This window comes from Talpa occidentalis, unplaced genomic scaffold, assembly GCF_014898055.3.
Source record: "Talpa occidentalis isolate TD23 unplaced genomic scaffold, MPIMG_talOcc4v2.1 talOcc4.2, whole genome shotgun sequence".
In the NCBI taxonomy this organism is placed as follows: domain Eukaryota; kingdom Metazoa; phylum Chordata; class Mammalia; order Eulipotyphla; family Talpidae; genus Talpa; species Talpa occidentalis.
The window spans coordinates 24,282,398-24,304,593 of NW_023602073.1; the positions used below are offsets into that span (position 1 = coordinate 24,282,398).

A 22,196-nucleotide genomic window follows, 5' to 3' on the forward strand; every position below is an offset into this window, starting at 1 on the left:
CCTTGAAGACTGACAGGGAGATATCCAGACTCTATAGTTGTTCCTAACAGCTTTCAACCAAGTTGTTGTGGCTTTTACCTTCTACTCCATCTTTTAGAGGACATAGCATCTCCGGTTGGTGAGACTTGTGGGTTTTGTGGCATCTACTGATGTGTTTCTTATTGATTGCGTCTGTTTGTGTTGCACTAATGTTTACATTTGATCTACTCCTCTTGTAGTCAGTTATTACATTGCATGATTTTGTTGGCATCCTCTCCTGTCATATCTGTTCACACTCTGTCTGAGAATTTTCTTTTGAATTGTTCCTTGTACTTCCATATAGTAAAGTTTCAGAAGAAATCTGAGATAAATATGGTCAGATGTGACATTAACAGGGACCTTGCCAATCTTTTTTAAACTCCAGCTTTAATGTTTGAACTACAGTAAGTTTTTATTTAACATGAGACAAAACATTTAGGCATTTATAAAATTCTGAGGACTATGTTAAGCAAGAATTTTTGTCTCATTTGTCTTTCTCATTCATTATCAGCAGTCTTTTAAATCTTTTAAATAGTATTTTAATATACTATTTACATAAAATAATTTACCCTCTTTGGTGTTAGTTTTTAATTTTGACATACATTTACACTAACATTAATCAGTCATTGGTGCCCTTTACAGTCGATAAGAACAGTAGCTGTGTTTGAATTATACTAATATAAGCTCATTATCCTAGTCTTTCTGATCCTCTTTTTTAAAAAGATTTATTTATGCATGCAAGTGCTGGGGTATAGGCCAGAGGTACAGGGGGTAAGAGGATTCACCAGAGACAGAGTGGGGAGCAGAACAGGCAGATCTGCTGAAATGATGCTATGGGGAGCAGTGGATGAGACAGGAGAGGTCTGCTGTGCCATGTGGGTCACCTCCCTGGCTGGGGACCCAACTCGTGCTACAGTAGCTGCGGGATTGCTTCATAGTGCTGACGCTTAACCGTTTGCGCCACCAGGGGAGGCCCCCTCTATTTTATTTTGTAAGATTTTATTTGACCCTTTAAAAAACAAAGAAGACTTTTTTTTTTTTTTTTTTTAAGAGCACTTTCAGTTTGGAGGCAAAACAGCTTCTGAAATGTACAGAGCTCCTGTATACTTCTGCCTTCAATATACCCACAGACTTTCAGATTTTAATTGCCTTAAAAGTCTGTATATTTACATATCCTTTTCTCTTCATACAGAGACAGAGGTCGGAGGAGCCGGTCACGCTTGAGAAGACGGTCTCGATCACGGGGTGGTCGTAGGCGTAGGAGCAGAAGTAAAGTAAAGGAAGACAAATTCAAAGGAAGTCTTTCTGAAGGAATGAAAGTTGAGCAGGAATCTTCATCTGATGATAAGTAAGAATGAACCTTGCCCGTCATTTCCTTTATCCCGCTTTAGAGAGACTCTGGTTGATGTGGATATCTTTAATTTCCATCTACATGTCATAAATGAGCCAATTAATTTTTTTCCTGAATTTAAAGATTTAAGCTTTTTTTTTTTTTTTAAATGGAGGCATGTTTTTTTTTTGTTTGTTTCTTTTTTTGTTTGTTTTGTTTATACAAGCACTGGGTACAGTCAGAAGTGCGGGAGGGTGAGAGAATTCACCAGAGCCAGAGCGGGGAACAGAGCAGACAGAGGGAGCAAAGCACACTGCTGCAGGGAGCAGCGGGCGGCAGGAGGGGTCTAGCATGCCATGCAGGACCCTCCTCCGCAGGAGAGGTCTGCGACTTGTCCCTCTGCAGGCCAGGGAGCAACCGGAGATTCAACCGGCGCTCCTCCACAGGGGAGGTCTGCGCGCCATGTGGGACCCTCCTCTGGTGGCCGGGGAGCAGCCGGGAATCGAACCAGCGCCGCGGAGGCCGCGGGCAGCTTCACAACCCAGCGCTCAACCGCTGCGCCACCGGGGAGGCCCAAAGATTTAAGCTTTTTGTGTATGTTTTAGAGGTTATATAGCAGGTAGTGGTTTTCTAGTTTTACAGGTGTCCGATTTGGCTGAAATGAATATTGGGTCATTAATCTTACCATAAGTCTTTTCTTTTTTTTTTTTTTTAAAGATTTTATTTATTTATACAAGAACTGGGGGATAGGCCAGATGCGCGGGAGGGTGAGAGGATTCACCAGAGACAGAGCGGGGAACAGAAAAGGCAGACTGATGAAATGCACTGCTGAGGGGAGCAGTGGGTGCGACAGGAGAGGTCTGCTGCGCCATGTGGGATTCCCGCTGTCCGGCCGGGATCAAACCCATGCTGCAGAGGCTGCAGACAGCTTCACAGTGTGACGCTCAACTGCCTGCCCCACCAGGGAGGTCCGCCTTTCCTTCATTTTTGTTAGGAATAGCAAATACATTAGTCAACTGGGACAGGGAGGTAATTTCTGCACTACAATTAGACTTTCTCAGTTTGTGTAAGATAGTACTTTCCATTTAAGGCCATCTGGTGGCCAGTATGCCTGTTCAAAATGAAAAATACAGAAATACTAAAGTGTCTAGAAAAGGGGGGGGGGACTTTTTATAATGCAAACTTATTTTGTAAAAGGAATATCTCTAAAATAATTTAGAGCAGTTGTTCTCACCTGGGCAGTGGTTTGCCTCATCAGAGACATGTTGGCAAGGTCTGAAGACACTTTGGAGAGTCATCGGGGCCATAGGCCAGGGCACTGTACAGCATGGCTCAGTGCACAGGATGACTCCCACCTTGCAGCTCTATGGTATAAAGTTTCACCACCAGTGCTGAGGTTGAGAATTGCTGGTCAGCCTTGGGCTAAGAAAGCTAAGTGGCTGTGGGGGGACGAAGGGTTTTAGGCAGATCCTGATAGCTTTCAGAGTGCAGTTTGCCTATCCTCTGCAGTGAACATTGAGCAGATCATAGAGAAGGCTGTGCTGGGAAGGGTCTCAGGTTGTAGAGGAGTTCTTACGGGACATGTTTGTTTAAGATTTTTTTACTTACGCATAGAACAGGGGTGCAGGCCAGAGGTGCAAGATGGTGAGAGGATTCACTAGAGACAGCAGAACAGGCGGATTTACTGAAATCCACTGCTGAGGAGAGAGACATAAGTCTGCTGCGCCATATGTGGGTCCACTCCCTGACCGTACATCAAATTCAGACCATAGGAGTGATAATTCTGAGACTAACCCCCTAGGCCACCAGGGAGGCCCCCCTCCATGGGACATTTGGGGACAGGAGGAAAGTTTTTACAGGTTGGGGTGCATTCTCTTTAGATCACGTATGCACATGTTTGCTGGGGAAAGGACCTTTAGCTTTCTGAGGGATCTGTGATCCAGAAAAGGGACTATCTCTATTCTGGCCCTCTTGTTTATAGGCACAAGGACTGAGACTAGAGCAGTGAAATAAGCTTACTAACACAAGGCAGAGCCAGTGGGGACTGGGGATCTCCCCTTTCTTCCCATCTTAGTGCCAGGAAACACATGAGGGAAAAACAGACAGAGGTTTAGTTACTTGCCAAGCCAGGCAACTGAGACTGTGTAGAAGCAAGGATAAAGGGCATACGATGTCTTAAGACTTCTGCCCAAAGTTACTGATGATCTACATTATTTAGTTAATTTTAAAATGTATAAATTGAGAGTTTGGAATCTCTAGGCATGTTTGAAATTCATTCTCTCTGTAATGTTTTTTAAGCCTTGAAGACTTTGATGTAGAGGAAGAAGATGAAGAGGCCCTGATAGAACAGAGGAGAATACAGCGGCAGGCAATTGTTCAGGTATGAAATGTAAAATTTGCATCAGTCCTCTTAATCAGCGTTTTGATAAAATACAGTTTGAATGGTCTTGGAAAAAAGAAGAGTATATAAAACTATTTGTGATATTTGAAAAGATAATAATTTCTTCAGTTAATAAAGTTAAAATGATTGCTGTTTTTGTTATACATAGGATTCTGATATAAACACCTGTGAGACAGAAATTTGAAGTTCATTTATTTTAAGTTAATGAACAAGAAATGAATATGAAATAAATATTTGAGGGATTTTGTGTAGCAAAAAGATTTTGCCTGTAACTATGAAAAAAAAGTTGATGTCTAATAAATAATGATAAATTTTATGATGTCCTGTTTAAATGGATATCTCAAAAATAATTAGAAAATTGGGGGGATAAAGGATGTTACATGCAAGTCTTGATACAGTGGTTATTTAGTAATGAGGATTATTGCCTTGGGAGAGGGCTGTTTTTTTCCCCTCAGCCAGCCTGAGGAAAGCCATGGCCACTAGATCCTCTTGGGTAGCAGTCCCTGTAACGTGCCTTTTCTTGCCATCATTTGCTGCAGCAGCTCACCTAACCGTACATATCAAAGCGCAGGACAGAACTTGAATCACCAGGGTATGTAAGGCAAAATTGGACTTCCAGAGGAAACCTACTTTTCCGAGGCATTTATAAAATTGATGTTGTTAAAATGTACTTCTAAAGACATGGTTGAATCTTTTTTTGTTCTTGCCCAGGTCCACAATCCCTTATCTCCATCCTTTGGGGCCAGATGTGCTTCAGAACTCAGAAATATTTGAAATTTAGAAAGGTAATAAATATGGTGCATCTCTGTATATTTTGTAGCCCCATCCCTGGGGTCTAGGACAGCACCCATCATCAGGCAACACGTCTATGTCGGCAGTGAGGCATGCTCTGTTACACTGGGGGACAGATGCGCGCATACATAGCATCACATCTGCTGAGAGATGTGCACCAAACACAGAAGAGCTTTTTCAGCATCTTGTGGATTTTGGAATTATAAAGGGATTGTGGATCTGATTCAACCAAGGCATTGATATCTTTAAAACATTTTTAACATTTGGCCCTTCACTTTTCAGTTCAGCATCTCTTAGCAAATAATATTCAGAGAACATCAGATTTTACAAAAATAACATGTTGTATTGTTATTACAGAAATATAAGTACCTTGCTGAAGATAGCAATATGTCTGTGCCGTCTGAGCCAAGCAGCCCCCAGAGCAGTACTCGTACACGGTCACCTTCTCCAGATGACATTCTGGAAAGGGTGGCTGCTGATGTCAAAGAGTATGAACGGGAAAATGTCGATACATTTGAGGCCTCAGTAAAAGCCAAGCATAATCTAATGACCGTCGAACAGAATAATGGTATGTTAGATTTTTGTTTTGGCCATGGTCTTCTTTCAGTTTGCTCTGTAATGTAACATTCAGATTATTTTGAGATTGTTGAAAAATGAAAGGGGTTAGGAATGTTTTGTCTACTGGACATTGGAGTAATGTAATAACAAGTGCCCCAGTGAATGTTCATGCACGTGACCTGGACAACATACTTAGTCTCACATGTTCATTACCTTTTGTTTTATTTGTGGAGTTTTTTTTAAAGATTTATTTTTATTTATGCATATAAGAACTGGGGTGTAGGACAGAGGTGGGGGGGGGCGGGTGAAAGGATTCACCAGAGACAAGAGTAGGGAGCAGAACAGGCAGATCTACTGAAATACACTGCTGAGGGGAGCAGTGGGCAAGAGAGGAGAGGTCTGCTGTGCCATGTGAGTCAGCTCCCTGGCCAGCAATCAAAGTGGGGCTACAGTGGCTGGTGATTGCTTGATAGTGCTGAGACTTTAGCCCCTGCACCACCAGGGAGGCACTCGTTTTTCTTTTTGAAGCTCAGATAAGTTCTCTCTCACCTGAGGTGGGAAGAGAGACCTTTGAAGTTCGTTTCTAATGTCTTTGTCCCAAATCTTAATGGCATTTATTTACTTTCTGTAAAATGTCAGATAGTTTTCATAATAATTTTAGACTTTTCCTTCCTTTGTTACTGAACTCTGTTACTGTGGTCAGAGCAGCCACAGCCAGCATGAATACACGAGAATGGTGCCACCACCACCACCCCACCCCCCCACCCCCCAAAAAAAGCTATGGAAACCAAAATTTGATGTTTCTTTAATCCTCACATGTCAAAAATATTCTTCACATTTTTCCTCAAACCTTTAAAAATGAGCCATACAAAACCAAGCAAGGGGCTAGGTGTTGCCCAGTCTGTAGTTCACTGAATCCTGTTCTAACACTGGCTCTTCAGACTCACTCGTGTGTCTTTCCCCAGAACAGAATAGCTGTTGGTGGGAGAAACCTTGGTTCATGTAGTGGGAAATGCCATTAGACATCGCAGGCCCTGTTACTTTTTTGGTGAAGAAAGAAAACTAGGAAGTTCATAGATTTTTAGAAAGCTAGTGTTCATGCTGACACTGCCAAGTTGTCTTTGAGGTTATAGAGTTTTGCTAACTTTTGACTTTGTTATCTCTTTATAATGAAAAAGTTGGCTCCAGCTGACATGATTATCCGTGGGTTATTTTGAAATGTTAGCCACATAGTTACCAACATAATTATCGAGATTTAGTGTATTGAATGCAATTTGAAAGTGCAGTGTTCCTTTCTCCCTGGGATAAATTCTGAAATGTATAGCCCCAAGTCCGAGTTTAAAGTAATTTGAAAAAATTAATTGTCTTTGTGGTTAGAGCACCAGTTTGATAGGTTTATTTCCGTTTGGTTTTGACTGTTAGTTGAGTTTGGGTGTTTTTTATTAAAAAATCTCTGTCTTTGTATCTTAACCTACATACACACATCTGTATGAAAAAATTTCATTCCCTTTTACAACTGCAACATCACAATGTGACAGATGTGTCCTGGTTACTCAGTCACCGTCATTTAACGGTGGTTATTTAGATTGTGTCCACTTGAGGGCTGTTCATTGGAGCACTGATTATAGTATGTTGTGCATTAATTCATTGTTTTATGCTTGCCACCGTCTTTGGGACAGTTTCCCAGCAGTGAGACTGCTGAGTCAGAACGTGAATGAGTATGCAATTTGATATTTATTGTAAAATTTCTCTTTATAAGGATCATACAAATTTCCATCCTGCAAGCATTGTCTTGAGTTCTTGCTTATCCAGGGCCTTGTTAACAGAATGTTGTTATACTTCTGAATTTTTAAACCAGTATCATGGGCGAGAAATGGTATCTCATTGTCACTTTAACTTGTGCTTCCCTTTAGTGTATGTGAGATTGCGCAAGTGCATATGCTAAAACCATTGCATTTTGCCCCTGAAATGCCTCTTCCCCAAATTTTTGCTCAGTTTCCTTGGGGTTATTATTAGACTTTGGAGAAGTATATGTAGAGATAGATCTTTGCTTATCTGCAGCGAGATATAAGCCTTTTGTGAGTTGAGTATTAATGAAAAACTGATGCAAAAAGTTTTGCGTTGCTGTTAGTGGTTTTCCATTAACTTATTACTTGTTTGACTTGCTAGCTCTTCATTTTTTAAATATTAATGTTAATTTCCATTAAGGTTCATCTCAGAAGAAGCTGTTGGCACCTGATATGTTTACAGAGTCTGATGATATGTTTGCTGCATATTTTGATGTAAGTAATTTCAAGTCATTCAAAACACAACTATTAAAAAGAATGTATAACAAGTAAATATTCATGTGTATATACATATAGAGAAAAGACATAAAGCAAGTGTAATGTTGAGATTTGGACCATCTAGGTAAGGGGTATCAGGAAACTACACATTTTGCAATTTTTCTCTTTAAGTCTTCCTTATTTGTCTGAATTAAGTCAAAAATTAAAATAGAAACAAAAGTTAAATACCAAATGACTTGAACATGTAGTCACTCTTGAAACATCTTTTTTCTTACATTTACAAACATGTAAATGTAGTTATGTCATCAGAGACAAGGTGTCACCAATAATTCCCAGAAGTGGGGTTGGAAATTTTGATTCTTTAACCTTTTCTTAGTTTTATCAGTGCCTTTTCTTGGGGGTGGGGGGGAAATGAGAACATTAAAGTTGGTATGAGAGAGTGGGACAATGACTTAACTGAGAACCTATCTGTAAGTTTTGTTCCCTATAAATAGCTGTGGGAATTGGATGTGGTGGTGATGTTATTGTCATTTACAGTATTCTAGACATGTTCCTAAAAGTTTTTGAATGTACTTTCATTTTTTCCTTGAGCATTGTTGTGATACAAGAGACTTGACAAGCTGTTTCAGCTGTGCATTGTTGCATTACGTAAGTGATAGTAAGTTCGTGTAATTTGACATAAAATGTCTTTATTAAATGATAGTTGGTTTGCTCGTTTTGTCTAAAATGAAATTCTTAAATGTCTCCCCGGCAAGAGGATGACCTAGCTCATGTTGCCTCCTTAATTTCAGAGTGCTCGTCTTCGGGCTGCTGGCATTGGGAAAGATTTCAAAGAGAACCCCAACCTCAGGGATAACTGGACTGATGCAGAAGGCTATTATCGTAAGTTCACATGTTTTGCTGATTTTAGAGTTCATTGTAACATTTCTGAAAGCATGTTGCATCGAGGTGCAGCATCTAGCAGCTGCCACACTGGCTTGTAGCCTCATGAGCAGCAAAGCATCTCTGACTGAAGTGACTTAATGTGCAACGTAAATCTGCTCTGGGCTATTTTCTGTCATAAGATAATCCTTCAGAAGAAAAGGGTCCCTTGCTTGCTTGTGATGGCTAGAGCACCTGGCATACAGGAGAGATTTGTAAAATTTTTAATGCTACTTTTCTTTTCCTTTTTTTTTTTTTTTTTAAGATTTATTCATTTATTTATACAAGCACTGGGTACAGTCAGAAGCGCGGGAGGGTGAGAGAATTCACCAGAGCAGGGAGCAGAGCAGGCAGAAGGACCAAAGTACACTGCTGAGGGGAGCAGCGGGCGGCAGGAGAGGTCTGCGCGCCATGTGGGACCCTCCTCCTCTGCAGCCGGGGATCGAACCGGGGCTGCAGAGGCCGTGGGCAGCTTTGCAACCCAGTGCTCAACCACTGCGCCACCGGGGAGGCTTAATCCTACTTTTCAATAAGAGTATGTGTGATTATAGTTTTGTTCAGTAATTGATTGTATTTATTATGTTTTGGGTTTTTTTTTTTTTTTTTTTTAGGTGTGAACATAGGGGAAGTCCTGGACAAGCGTTACAATGTGTATGGCTACACCGGCCAGGGTGTGTTCAGTAATGTGGTGCGAGCCCGAGATAATGCACGAGCCAACCAGGAAGTGGCCGTAAAGATCATCAGAAACAACGAACTCATGTAAGTTCAGAGCATGTGCGGCGAGACCTTGGATAACATGAAGCCCAAGTGAACATGTTCAAATGGCATTTAAAAAAGTCTTAACAATATATGTGAAGCAAGTATCGTGGATACGAAACAAGAGAAGCAGTTCTTTTTTGACAGGATTTTTAATTTATAGAGATGTATTTATATGAAGTATTAGGCTGATTGTATTTAACTCCTTTCAGTACCTACTGTGTGCACTAATCAGCCTAAAGTCCTCCTGCTGCTGGTCTCATGGCCACCTTTTGCTGTGACCCTTAAACTCAAGACTAGAGGTGAGAGATGAAAGGCTCATATTGACTCTGTTACCAAGCACCTGGTGGCCACAGAAAGTGAAAACTTACCTCTTACGTAATTCTGGGAATTATTTACATCTTCTGTGTTGCCTTTGTTAGAAGTAATTGTTATACATATATTTTAATACATAATGATTATCACACTGAGCCAGTGTTAGACTCCTCATCTTATCATTGGTTTTTAAAACACTGAAAAGTGGTGTGTGGATTGATACTAAGCACTTAGACTGCCAGAGGCTTAGAATGCTTGTTTTTATTGGTGGCAATTCCTAATTTCTCTATTAGAGACATTGACTTTAAAATGTAGCTTACTGACAAGTCACAGCTCCAATTTCAAAGGACAACTAAATATTACTATTTGGTAAGACATTCATTGTTTGACTTTTACAGTAACCAAGATTTGTACACAGTATAATTCCATTGTTGTTAAAAGTAATATTTCTTTATAGCAAGACATTTTGTAATAAATGCAAGATAAATTTCACTTCAGACAAGGTGGGTCTTTCCCTCATTATTTCTGTTTTGTTCATTTGATTATTTTGGCTAAGTATGAAATGATGTAAATGACAGGGTCTTGTCATTCCTCAACAGATTTATGAGTACGTAACAAAATACATGCTCTGCATCAGACTGGGACTAGCAAATAATTTTCCTAAATACTGCATGTATTCAAAGTTGACCTGCTTTTCTTTTTCACTTTAGGCAAAAAACTGGTTTAAAGGAACTAGAATTCTTGAAAAAACTTAATGATGCTGATCCTGATGACAAATTTCATTGTTTACGACTCTTCAGACACTTTTATCACAAGCAGCACCTCTGTCTCGTATTTGAGCCTCTCAGGTACAGTGTCAAAACCTGTGAATTAAACTGAAAAATTCTCTTTCTTAGCCTAATTTTAGAAAAAGCCATGACAGGTTTTCTGGGGTATTTTTTCCCCAGTTCAGCCTCAGTCTTTGTTTTGGTTAGAGACAAGTGTTTTTAACTGGAATTTAACTGTCACTAGTGTACAAACATAAATTCTGTACTCCTGGACATGAATCTCATGTAACTTTCACCTCAGTGGAGGTTTCTGAAAATTATATATTAAGCCAAAATGAAAAGAAATGGGTTAGTGGAGTAGAAATTATGATTTTGATCATCAAAAGTATGGCTTGATTGTCAGGCCAACAAATGTAAACCCATTCTAAAACCAGTGCCTATCTGTATTTTGAAAATTGATGTAGGTGGAAAATTAGGTTGTGTGTACAAAGTTTCATAGGCTCTCATTTCAATGTAGAATTACTTCTCAGATGTTTGGAGGGGCAGTTCTTGAACAGAATATTTTCATTTTAATTTGTATTTGGATCTTGATTTTACTTTATGCTTAAAAAATTTTTTTACCTTTTTTATTTCACTTTGCATTTTAACCCCTAATTTTGTTTTTGGTTGTTTTTTTTTTTTTCTCTTAAAAGTATGAATTTACGAGAGGTGTTAAAAAAATATGGTAAAGATGTTGGTCTTCATATTAAAGCTGTAAGATCCTATAGTCAGCAGTTGTTCTTGGCATTGAAACTCCTTAAAAGATGTAACATCCTACATGCGGACATCAAGCCAGACAATATCCTGGTAAGTCAAACAGTCAGGCTGCCTTATACTCCATGTATATTCTCACTAGTAATATGATTACCTTGGAGTTCACAAATGACACCTTAGAAGAATAATTCACTGTACTAATTTCCCATTACCAATAATTTTAAGATTTACTTTTTTTGGAAATTGGGTCATGAAAATTTATAGAAAAGTATAAAGAAAGAAAAAACAGGGGCTTCCCTGGTGGCGCACGGGGTTGAGACGCAACCTATGAAGCTATCCGCAGCCACTGAAGTATGAGTTCGATCCCTGGCCAGGGAGCTACCCACATGGCGCAGCAGATCTCTCCTGGCTCGCCCGCTGCTCCCCTCAATAGTGTATTTCAGTCATTCTGTCTGTTCTGTCCCCCATTCTGTTTCTGGTGAATCCTCACATCTCTGGCCAGTACCCCAGTTCTTGTATGCATAAATAAATAGATCTTTTTTAAAAAAGAAAAGAAACAGGCTGCTCTCCCAATTTTTCCTCTTTATAAATTTAGAGTACACACAAATCCTAAGAGTGCTTTAACGTAATAATGTGCTTCCTCTGGTGTCTAACAAATGCTGCATGTGTTGCTGCTTGGAAATATGAAAGGAGTGTTCACACTTCCGTGAGTGTATGTAGACTAATGGAGGTAGGGACATTTAAGGGAATTATTACACTCTTGTAAGCAGATGTATGGCTTTGAGCTCAAAGGTGCCCAAGAGTCATTCATATTTCCTTATCGCTTTCAAAGCAGTGGCACCTGGGGACCCAAACAGTAAGCTCTCTTGTGGTTAGGGTGCTGTAGGGAAAGGTGTCCTTTCAGTCTTGACCTCTCCTAACTAACAGCTTCTTGTGTGATGATGAGCAGATTCACTGTGGTCAAATGTTTTTGAATTTTGGAAACGGTGTCATCAAAGTGGAGCAATTAGTGCGCATACACTTCTGCCCTGACCATGTCTCCTCTCTGTTCTGTGGCGTTGATAGCTGGGGAATATGTCAGGGAATTCCTGCCTCATCTGCCAATGACGCTTCCACACTTTATGTAAAGTTTGTGATTGACTCAGGTTTGCTAAGTGCCCCTTAACCTAGTTCTTCATTTAGATTTCCCCCTTTTTCTTTTGTAATATCTGAAAATATTTCCTTCCGACTGCCACAATAATGAGGCATTCCTTTTTGATGTTTGCTCTGACTTATATATATTGAATATCTAATATAACTTGGGGTTGGAGGAGCTGAGTTATTACAGTGAAATGGTAGGTACATTATGAATGAGTCACAGACTTACCTGGTCAACTTTATAGTTGATTTTTCCTCAGTTTTTTCCTTGCTCTGTTGTAAACTGAATATACTGTCCCTATCAAAGAATGTATAGAATATGTACAATTCAGAGGTGCTTATACGGCAAACATCTGTGTGACCACCATGAAGATTAAAGAGTAATACATTGCCAATACCTTAGAAGCTCTTGTTTTTAAAACTTCATTTTTCTTTGAGTTAGTGCCCAGCTAGTACAGACTTTCACGTGGATTTCAGAGACCACCACACGGAGCTTCTAATGCAAAGCTTTTAGCCCGTGATTTCAGCAGCAGTGTGGTAGAAGTGCCACATTCCCCCTGGGGGAGTAGAAGTTGTGTAGCCAAACTGACGTGCACGTGAGTGTGGGTACCCTGTGTTATGTAAGGCTTTTCAGCCAGCCCAAGATTTCCACTGGTAGAGCCTGATTTTAAATGGTCCTGGGGTTTTCTCTGGGTAGCAAAACTGCATTCTTAAGTAGCTGAATGCAGTTCATTCTTTAAAACACTTTTAAAATCCTTTGCTATTTGAAGATGCCTGTTTTCCTCATTCCCCCAGATGAAGAGAATGGTTATGGATGTGGCAGTTAAAAATTATCATTTCTATAATTGGTTTTAATTCTGTGACACCAGCTGTACGGCCCAGTTTTTAATACTGATGAAACTTTATGAAGTCCCAGTAGAGAGCACCTAGGACTATTTATTTAAAGTGTTATGTTTCTTTGGGGTGGGAACGGTAGGCCAAGTTCAAGTCCCAACTCGGAATTTGTGTGTGTCTCTTTTAAAGGGGGGAAGGGACTCTGGATTGTGAATTATCTTCACTTGTTAATCCTGCACATGCTTCTGACTCATGAGTGCCAGCAGTCTTGGGAGCACCTCCAGCCTTTCTCAGCAGATGTCACTGTTACTGTGTATGTTGAAGTATTTACAAAGGAAAAAAGAAACCAATGACTAATACGGAGTTCATGTTTATCAGTTTTGCCAAATGTATTTAACATTTTCTTGACTAATACCTTCTTTGTATTTAAGGAATTTAATGTTCTTAGAATTGAAGTGATTGCTAAAGCTGGGATAGTCTAGCAGCTTCGGATGAAGAATTTTTTTTCTCTTTTTATAAAAATTGAATGGTCCTACTTTCACTGCCGTCGTAGTTTTCTGGCAACTGAAAGTTAGCTTAAGTCAGTCAAAAGTTAATCTAAGTCTGATCCCTTATTAATGAATGTTCATGTTCCTCTAAAGTATAACTTCACGTTCTGGGGGACTTCTAGGAGATACTTTGCTTCAATGAGATTTTTTTGTCCCACCCCTTTTTAATTGCTGTTGGCTAAAATTGACTTTACTTGGTATTATCCCATATTTCCTCACTGATTAGTGTTGTCTTACTAATTACAAACAAATATTTGGTAGTTTTTAATTTTCCATAAGAAATTGAATTATAAAGAGAAAAGGGATTTTTTAAATGAACAACTTTGTTCTCAAAGATTGAAAATAACTTCTCAGTCAGTTTTTGTTTGTCTTCATTTGGTTGGCATGAATTAAACTTCTGTGATAAATGTTTTGCAGGTTAATGAATCAAAAACTATTTTAAAGCTCTGCGATTTTGGGTCGGCTTCACATGTGGCGGATAATGACATAACACCTTATCTTGTCAGTAGATTTTACCGTGCTCCTGAGATCAGTAAGTTTCTTCAGATGTTCTTTGACCTGGGCCATCACGTGCGATGGGAACAGCACATGGATGTCAGTACTGTTTCCGTCGCACCTCAGCAGCTGCGTGAGGTCATTCATGAGGAAGGAACCATAGCAAGTTCATCCTCCTCAGGTGGAATGACGGTAGTTGTGGCAGGAGTCTTGTTCGTGTCTGGCAAGAGTAGCAAAGCAATTGTGGAAAATCCTCGACTTTAGAAGACTGCTCTTGATTACCAAAGGTCTGATAATCAAATTATGAATAGTGTGGAACCTTTGTCTCTTCTCATCCTGTTGCCTTGGTTGAGGCCGATTAGCCTCAGCCAGACCCTCCACCAGATGTGAAATGAAAAGAGAAGAAATACACATTGCCCTTCTTAACTTGTCCCCAAGTCCGTCATTTTTTAAAGGCTTTTAAGTTTAAGAGTCTCTAAGCATTGGTGGGAAAGAACATGAAGCTAATGCAAAGTGAGGTATTGGGATTGTGGTTTTATGTATGTGCTAAATTAATCTCCCATTAATGGAAATAAATAGTAGTCTTTATCATCATCACATATTAAAGCTTCCATTTTGTCTTCAGTTATAGGTAAAAGCTATGATTATGGTATAGATATGTGGTCTGTAGGTTGTACCTTATATGAACTCTATACTGGAAAAATTTTATTTCCTGGCAAAACCAATAACCATATGTTGAAGCTCGCCATGGATCTCAAAGGAAAGATGCCAAATAAGGTAAGACATCACTTTGAACTAGCATTTTCAAGGTCTTGGTGATGATTTCCTATAAATCACTGGATTGCTGACCTTGTCCCTGGTTGCTATTGCACCGTTAGAGACAGACAGGTCCATGGCTGCTGTGCTGTTCTGGTGGATAAGTGAGTGATTTTACTCAGTCAAGGACGGTCAAACGAGAATAAGAGATCCTTGTCCATTTCCCCTCTAAAGTTTGCTTTTTCAGACCCTTAAATTTAGTAGAAGGAGGGTGGGGACCTATGGTTTATGGCAAAATTGGAATGGGGGAGGATTTTGAGACTTTGTGAGTGTGCTTTTGTTAAGCACACATACATATGGCTCTCTTCTCTCTGCTCGCCTTGTTCCGGTGTTGTCCTTCAGGGATGGGCAGAACAGCAGCAGTGTGCCTAGAGGCACGCTCTTGTTGGTCACGGCATCAAGCCTGCTTGAGAGCTGGAATGAAAGGATATGAGTCACGTTGGTTAGGTGTGAGAAAGGGGTCAGTGGCCAGAACAAATGAGTGAATCCTAGAAGAAGAGGGAAGATGGCAACAATCAGTTTATTTAAGATTGGAAGTTACTTGGGAAAGGGCAGTACCAAGAAAATTCACCAAAAATATTATCTTTGTAACATAAAACTCACCTATTATGCTTCAGCCATTGTAATTCTTTCTGATGAACGTGAAGCAAGACTTGTTAGGCATTTATAAGATATGCCTGACCTACCTTATCTTAAGCTTTTTACAATTCCAGCTTATTTCCTGAATTTCTAAGAGGTTTATCAGTTGTTCTACCTGTGGGTCAGAAACTGTTATGATTTTTTGGTACTGCAAACCCTGGTACGTTGGACTTGTTTTGAATAATTTGCACCAAAATTAGCTGTGTTGACAAAGCATCGAAGAAAAACACTTAGATATCACATTGAGGGGGAAAAAAATAAACACTGACCAACATTGCACCAAATGACGTTATTCAAGGGTCTGCTTTTGTTAATTTCGAAGAACCTGTTGACAACATTCAAGAAGTTGGGGTTTTTTTGTTTTGTTTTGTTTTTTTGTGAAGTCCGACCTGTATCATTAGGGATGTTGGACTGTAATTAGGGATATTGAAACATAATTTGTAAAATGTCATTCGTTTGTTTTCTTAACTGCCAAGAGAAAAAAGACCCCATTTTTGCAGTACTTATTCTTAAGAACAAGTGGTGTTTAAGTCTGCTTAATTCCCCAATTTGAGTAGTGACAGCACAACTTGATAAGTGGCTTTGGCATTAACTTACAAGTGGTTTATGTCATTGCCTGGAAAAATGCAGTTTTAGTTTATAGCATTTGTATTAGCTTGTCCAAAGAAGTCTCTGAAAAGCAAGGAATCAGAACATTTCAAATGAAAAAGCCCGAGAAACTGATACTTGAGTGGTTTGTTATGTATTAAATTGTTAGTAAGCTAAACTGTTTGTGTTTGTTTTGGGTACCAGATGATTCGGAAAGGTGTATTCAAAGACCAGCATTTTGATCAAAATCTCAATTTCATGTACATAGAAGTTGATAAAGTAACAGAGAGGGTAAGTCTCCTTTAAGCACGCTATGTTACTGTGTTACTGTGGCTGATTGAGTTCTAGGTGGTACTGGAAGCTCTGAGGGTTTTGAAACTCTATAATTTGTTTTTGCTGTTGGCCACTTCCTCAATAAAACATGAAAAAGTCAGTGAGATTATTAGAAGTTTGTCCAGTGCCATAAATTGTTTTTTAATGTAGGTCATATTTAGGCCCTCTTCGTCTCTCCTTAAGCTCACTTTCTTAGTCTGGGTCCAGGCCAGTCTGGGTCCTGGCCAGAGTGATATTTTTAAAATTAAATTGATCATGTTACTGTCCCTGGTTAAAAACTCCTTGTCTCCCTATTACCTGAGAAAACTTATGTAAGTCTATGCTAAGAACTCTGTCATTGTCCATGCTTCCCTGCTGCACCTGGCCCCGCGAGCCCTGCCTTCCCATACTTGGCAGCCAGCTTAGGGCTTTGTTAGACTAACCCTGTGCCTTTGCTCAGTGCCCAACCTGAGCTTATTTGCTTCTGTACTTATCCCCTAAAAAATGTACTCACCTTCAAACCTCTGCTGAAATCGGTGTTCTGGAAGTGCCTTTCTACAACCTCCATTATATTGTGTGTGCCTGGCAGAGCCCCAGGTGACACTTCATGGCATCGGCTCATCCATGTCTTTGTCACCTCTGCAGGATAGGGGGTGACACTGCAAAAAGCAGGTGCACTGTTAATTTTTTAATTGCTTAACAGTGTTTTTGAATTGTCAACTCCTTTCTGTTGTCATTTTGAAGTTGTAACAAAATTAAATTGCAGTGATTTTTAGGAATGCTATCTTAGCTAACTTGGGGTTGACCTTTTTCAATTTTTGACTGCTGCTTAAGATGATATACTAATATTAAAATTTTTTGATAGACAGAACACAGTCTGATTTTGGTTACATATGTCTAGTAACTTATTTAGAGATATGCAATTTTAAAATCATTTTTAGGAGAAGGTTACTGTCATGAGCACCATTAATCCAACTAAGGACCTGCTGGCTGACTTGATTGGGTGCCAGCGACTTCCTGAAGACCAGCGCAAAAAAGTACACCAGCTAAAGGACTTGTTGGACCAGATCCTGATGTTGGACCCAGCTAAACGGATTAGCATCAACCAGGCCCTTCAGCATGCCTTCATCCAGGAAAAAATTTAAACGAGATGAAGAAGCTCCAAGGGTTTGAGTAATTAGATACAAAGACTGAAGAAATTTCACAGCAGTTTATTAATGTATATAAACTTATAAATATTTCTCCAGCAAATTTGAGAAAGCATGATATATTTGAATTAACATCAAGGGTCATATTTCTTTTAGAAATGTTAGTTAATCTGTTTTGTGTCTTATGTGAAGTTTTACTGTAGAATTGTTTTAATTGCCAAGACTGCACAAAATTACAGTGCTAATGTATATGGTTGCAGTTCACATAAAAGACAAAAGCACCTGTTCTGAAACGAGTAGTAATACTGGGCGGTTGATTTATTCTTAGCAGACTTGGCTTCATTTTGGTCTTCACAGAAAATGGCCAGCATAAATGCTGTTTATATTCACGTTTTCCTAGGTGTGTGTGTGCAGGCCACAGCAGCATGCCCTTGGTGTAGTCAGTGCCGAAAGGGGTCTGTTCCTTCTTGAGCCTGCCTGCAGGGATGGTCTCCTCTTTTAAAGCAGGTTGTGTACAACATTCAGTACACTGAAGGTAAGCTAACCCATCAACATCACGGTGTTTTAAGATGTTATTTTATTGGAACAATTGACAAATGAGGGATATTAGCTTTGTGGCAGAATTCCCTGCATGTGTGATAATTGATCTTGTTTTATTTTTGGCATTGCGACTGTGGCATAGTTACAATTTCTGTTCTGTTCATCACATTTAAAATTGGACGAGTATGCGCTTGATGGATAGAGCGCCTTCAGTGTACTGTTTCTTACTAACTTAATTTTTTTTAAATCAACTTGCTATAGACTTTATATACATTTTGTTAAATACAGTTCCTTAGTAATAGAAACTGCGTAGTTTTCATTTACTGATGACAAATGTTGAGGCCTAATTCTGAAAGTCCTCATATTTAAAAGTTAGATAGACAACATAATGAAATTTTTAACTATTTGTATGTCATTTTGAAAGTGTAATGCTTTATGGTAAAAGTGTTTTCATTTGTTCATTGTTTTCATTATTTGTGATCATGTTGTCTTTCAATACAGGCGTAACCCTTCTACTCTTGAACAAAGCAGCTGCTTTTTAAAAGCGGTAATTGCTTCTTTACCTTTTATTTCTTTTGTAAATGAAGCTTTTCTTTAAGAATGTGACTTTAAAGTGTTGTCTATTGCATAAAACAGTTGACACTCACTTATTGTAAAGTGAAGATTGTTCTACTGCATGTGAAGTGGGCCATGCAGATCCTGTATGTTCTAAGTATGCATCGCTAGATAATAAAGTCTTTTGTGAACCAGGCATTTGTAGCCATTTTTAAAAGTTTTTGTCTTCAGTGCTGGTAAGTCAGGTAAACCATAAATAGTTAAAAGCAACTTTTCATTTCTCCCTTTAAGTCTTTAAATTTTTGTTAGAAGATGTAAACCTAGCCCAAAGTTTTATCATGTTAATAATGATTAGGATCCTAATTGCTTCGTCCAAAAACCCTGCAAGTATTGTCAGCGTTCAGTGTAGTGAGGTAATTCCTGTAGGTTACGGGGTGTGATTCAGGATTTAACTAATGTTTTTGCTATTTTCTCACTTTTCCTTTTGATGGTGCGGAAAGAGAAAAGGAAAGCGGGCACAGGCCATGCGACGCCTTCTCCCAGGGTCTGATTTGCTGAGACACCAGCTTCACCTTCTTAACAAGGTTATTTCTGACAGCATGTGTAGATAAACGTTTAGCAACGATTTAAAGCAAAGTCATGTAAATCCGCTCGGTTTTACCACACAAAGGAATTCGTATTTTTAACATGGTAGAAGCGATTTTTCGGAAATGTATGTGATCTTTTCTGTTTGGGCGCTACGATTAATGCTTGTCTCCCTGAGCAATGTGGAAAATACTCAGATTTTAGGGGGTTAAATAATATTTTTTAAATGGTAAATGGGATTTTTTTATTTACCCAGGCACCTAATTACAACAAACGTGCACATTTTGGTGCACTCAAGAATGGAAAATCAGAATAGCAGCATTCTTCTGGTGGGGTTTGCTCCATTTAAAGACATGAACTACAGCCAGGAAGGTGATAGATGATATAATAAGCCAACTTTGAGTCTCCACCCCGTCTCTTCATGATTTAGACTTACTAAAATAAGCCAAGGTGGTTTTCATCTTCAGGTAGAGTGAAGTGAAGCCTTTTAAAACAAGGCCTCACGCATGCACCTTCTCTGCCTTAATGAAATGGGTAGTGACTTTCCCACCATTATGTACTTTATTTGGGTGATAGTATGCTGCATATTCATGTCTTTTGTAGTGCTTTTCACTCAAACTAGTTAATGTTTTGATGCCTCTGGTGATTTTCATAGTTTCATTGAATAGAATGATTTAATTAAGATAACTTCCACTAGAAAACAGTTCATCTTATGCCTTCAGAGCTTTTATATATTCTTTTAAAAAACAAAGTTGCTTGTTACTTGTTCTTTGTGTTTTAGGTGCAGCTCAGTGGAAGATGATGACAACCAGAAGACATGAGCTAAGGTTTCTGTCCTATAAAAGATTAAAAAAAAAAAAGAATCTTCCATTTTTGTCTAATTTTTTGGTTTTCAGCATTATGATTTGGGTTTCATTAATGTTTGATTTAGAATAGCTGTGCTCTTGTGGTGTCATCTGTAAAGTGCTTGTTTATCATGTTTCCTGCCCGCCCTCCTCTCTTCCCTGAGGTAGTATAGTGGTCAGGGCCTGTGGTGCCAAGGTGCTGGCTGGGAGCTCCTGCCCACAGGTTCGTCACAGTGGGTGGCTAAGATTTACTAGAAGAGCAGTGACCCCCGAAAGGTGAGCTCAGCTTTAGGCATCATATCGCTGACATATGCAGAGGAACCCTATAAGAATTTTAAGTTCATTCATGATTCAGTTTCTTTAATACCCTGTTTTCCAGTTTACCTTTCAGTAACTTCTAATCAATGCTCTCGTCATGATTTTAAAAGACTATTCTGAGCCAGTGTCAGTTTTGCTTCTCAAGGGAAATGAGATGATCTCTTGTAGGTTATCACTCATGTGACATAATCTTTATATACATTAAGTTTGTGATTTTGCTAAGACAAATTTGGAATTCTGTGACCTCTGTTAAAATAAGGTCGTTTAGTAATGAATCATTCAGGTTTCAAACCTGCATTCATGTTTCAGGGTAACTAATATTTGAACTCAATTATAAAGTCTTTGCTTTATTTTACCCGATGGCTAAAATGTTATTGAGTGGCTGTCAGGCTTCAGACTTCTTAAGACATAGCCCTCAGAGAGGTCGTTGTTCTTTTTTTAGTTGGAGGAATAGTTGAGATCTAAGAGCATATACACCTTAGGTAGAGCTTCTGAAGGTTGTTAGAAATTAGGTTAGAATTCTGAGGTTTGGACAGGAAGAAACGTCATGATAGAGATCTTAAGACCCTCCTAGTATTTGTATTCACCTTCAAACCCTCATGAGTAGCATCCTACTTCTTTCCCCTAATGCTTCTCTTTCTCGTTCCATTCTACTATCGCAAAATAATTTTGTTTTAAAACAATATAATTTTTACCTTTTCCCATTATGGTTACCATTTATCCCCCTAACAAAAACAAAATACACAGGGCATTTAACCGTATGAAAAATTTTTATATACTGTTTTATAAAATATGTGAATAGAAGTAATGACATGTATTATTTTCAGATTTGTCCCATATTTGCATTCCTTCTATGCTTTACCTGTACTCCTGTAAGTAGAATTCCAGTTGGCTAAGGGCTAGATAAATATAAAATCTCTGAAGCGAGATAAAGGAATTCATAGAACTTAAAACTTAGGCCAGGCATTTGGGAATGCCCTTGTCAATGCTGGTGATAGGGAGGAAGCTCGATACTCAGATCCGTAATTTCCTTCCATTCACTGGAAATTGGGCTTCATAAGGTGCTCTCTCCACAGTGTCCTAGTTCATGCAAATATGGCACAGGAACTTTACTTTCCTAGATGGGGTATCCTTATAAGAGCTCACTACAAATTCATTTGTGTTTCTTACATGTCAATAATGTACACTAAATTTATTCTTTAAATGTTTTCCAGTTATTTTGGTAGATAGCATCATGGCATCTTTAATTTTTCTTCTCCTTCTATATATAGGGTAAGGGACTGTTCTTCTGAAGAATCTTTCCATTTAGTGATCAAGATATGGAAGCTGATCTCTGAAAATGTGTATCCTAATTGTCTCTGGTATCATTTGAACTGTAACCTTTTGAGCAGCAATGTTCCCCATTGACTTACTGGGAAAACGGAATAAAGTCTTCCTTGTTGGAATGTTGTCTCCTGATTTTTCCTTTGCTTGCTTGGTATTTTACTTTAGTTTTAAATTAAAAACCCCTGTCCTGCCTGATATTTCTTAAAAATTCTCTTTTCCCTGATGTTCATAGATGTGCTTTGGAAGTCCGCTCAGATACAATTGTGAACCGCCAGGTAGATACATTCATGTCACAAATTCTCGACACCTGATGTGCTTTTTTATGAGTCAGCAAAAGGTGTGGAGGGATGTTGACCAAACAGCTGGGCAGAATCTGCCCTTGCCAGAGATGGGTAACTGCCAGCTAAGTACAAGCATCCTTAGAAACATCCAGAATTTTTGGAGTGCCTAATGCACCACACCCACAATGCTGTGTGGCAACTTATAAATCTGATTTGGTTCTTCTGGTAATACAAACATGCCACGTAATAAAAAAACCCTTTATCTTCAGTGATTGGATTAAGCGAGTTTGTTGCAGGTGGGGATGGACGCATGACACATACTGGCCTCTTATC

At 39.0% G+C, this 22,196-nt stretch overlaps 1 protein-coding gene across 6 annotated transcripts in view; it reads left to right on the plus strand.

The window, feature by feature from the left end:
• Positions 1 to 21,893, plus strand: part of PRPF4B (pre-mRNA processing factor 4B) — a 36,296-nt gene extending 14,403 nt beyond the window's left edge. The window contains exons 4-17 of one of the 6 annotated variants that reach the window (XR_008553036.1): positions 1,211 to 1,366; positions 3,647 to 3,728; positions 4,899 to 5,109; positions 7,308 to 7,381; positions 8,176 to 8,266; positions 8,917 to 9,064; positions 10,087 to 10,224; positions 10,836 to 10,989; positions 13,833 to 13,947; positions 14,536 to 14,687; positions 16,158 to 16,244; positions 17,207 to 18,500; positions 19,009 to 19,092; positions 19,875 to 21,893. Coding sequence is in view for 2 of the 6 variants with exons in the window: in XM_037519192.2 (XP_037375089.1) it covers positions 1,211 to 1,366; positions 3,647 to 3,728; positions 4,899 to 5,109; positions 7,308 to 7,381; positions 8,176 to 8,266; positions 8,917 to 9,064; positions 10,087 to 10,224; positions 10,836 to 10,989; positions 13,833 to 13,947; positions 14,536 to 14,687; positions 16,158 to 16,244; positions 17,207 to 17,410 (1,612 nt within the window). In the remaining 4 variants the exon portion in view is untranslated. The other 5 variants (XR_008553037.1, XR_005126649.2, XR_008553038.1 and 2 more) reach the window with 5 other exon arrangements.
• The last annotated feature ends 303 nt before the right edge of the window (positions 21,894 to 22,196 follow it).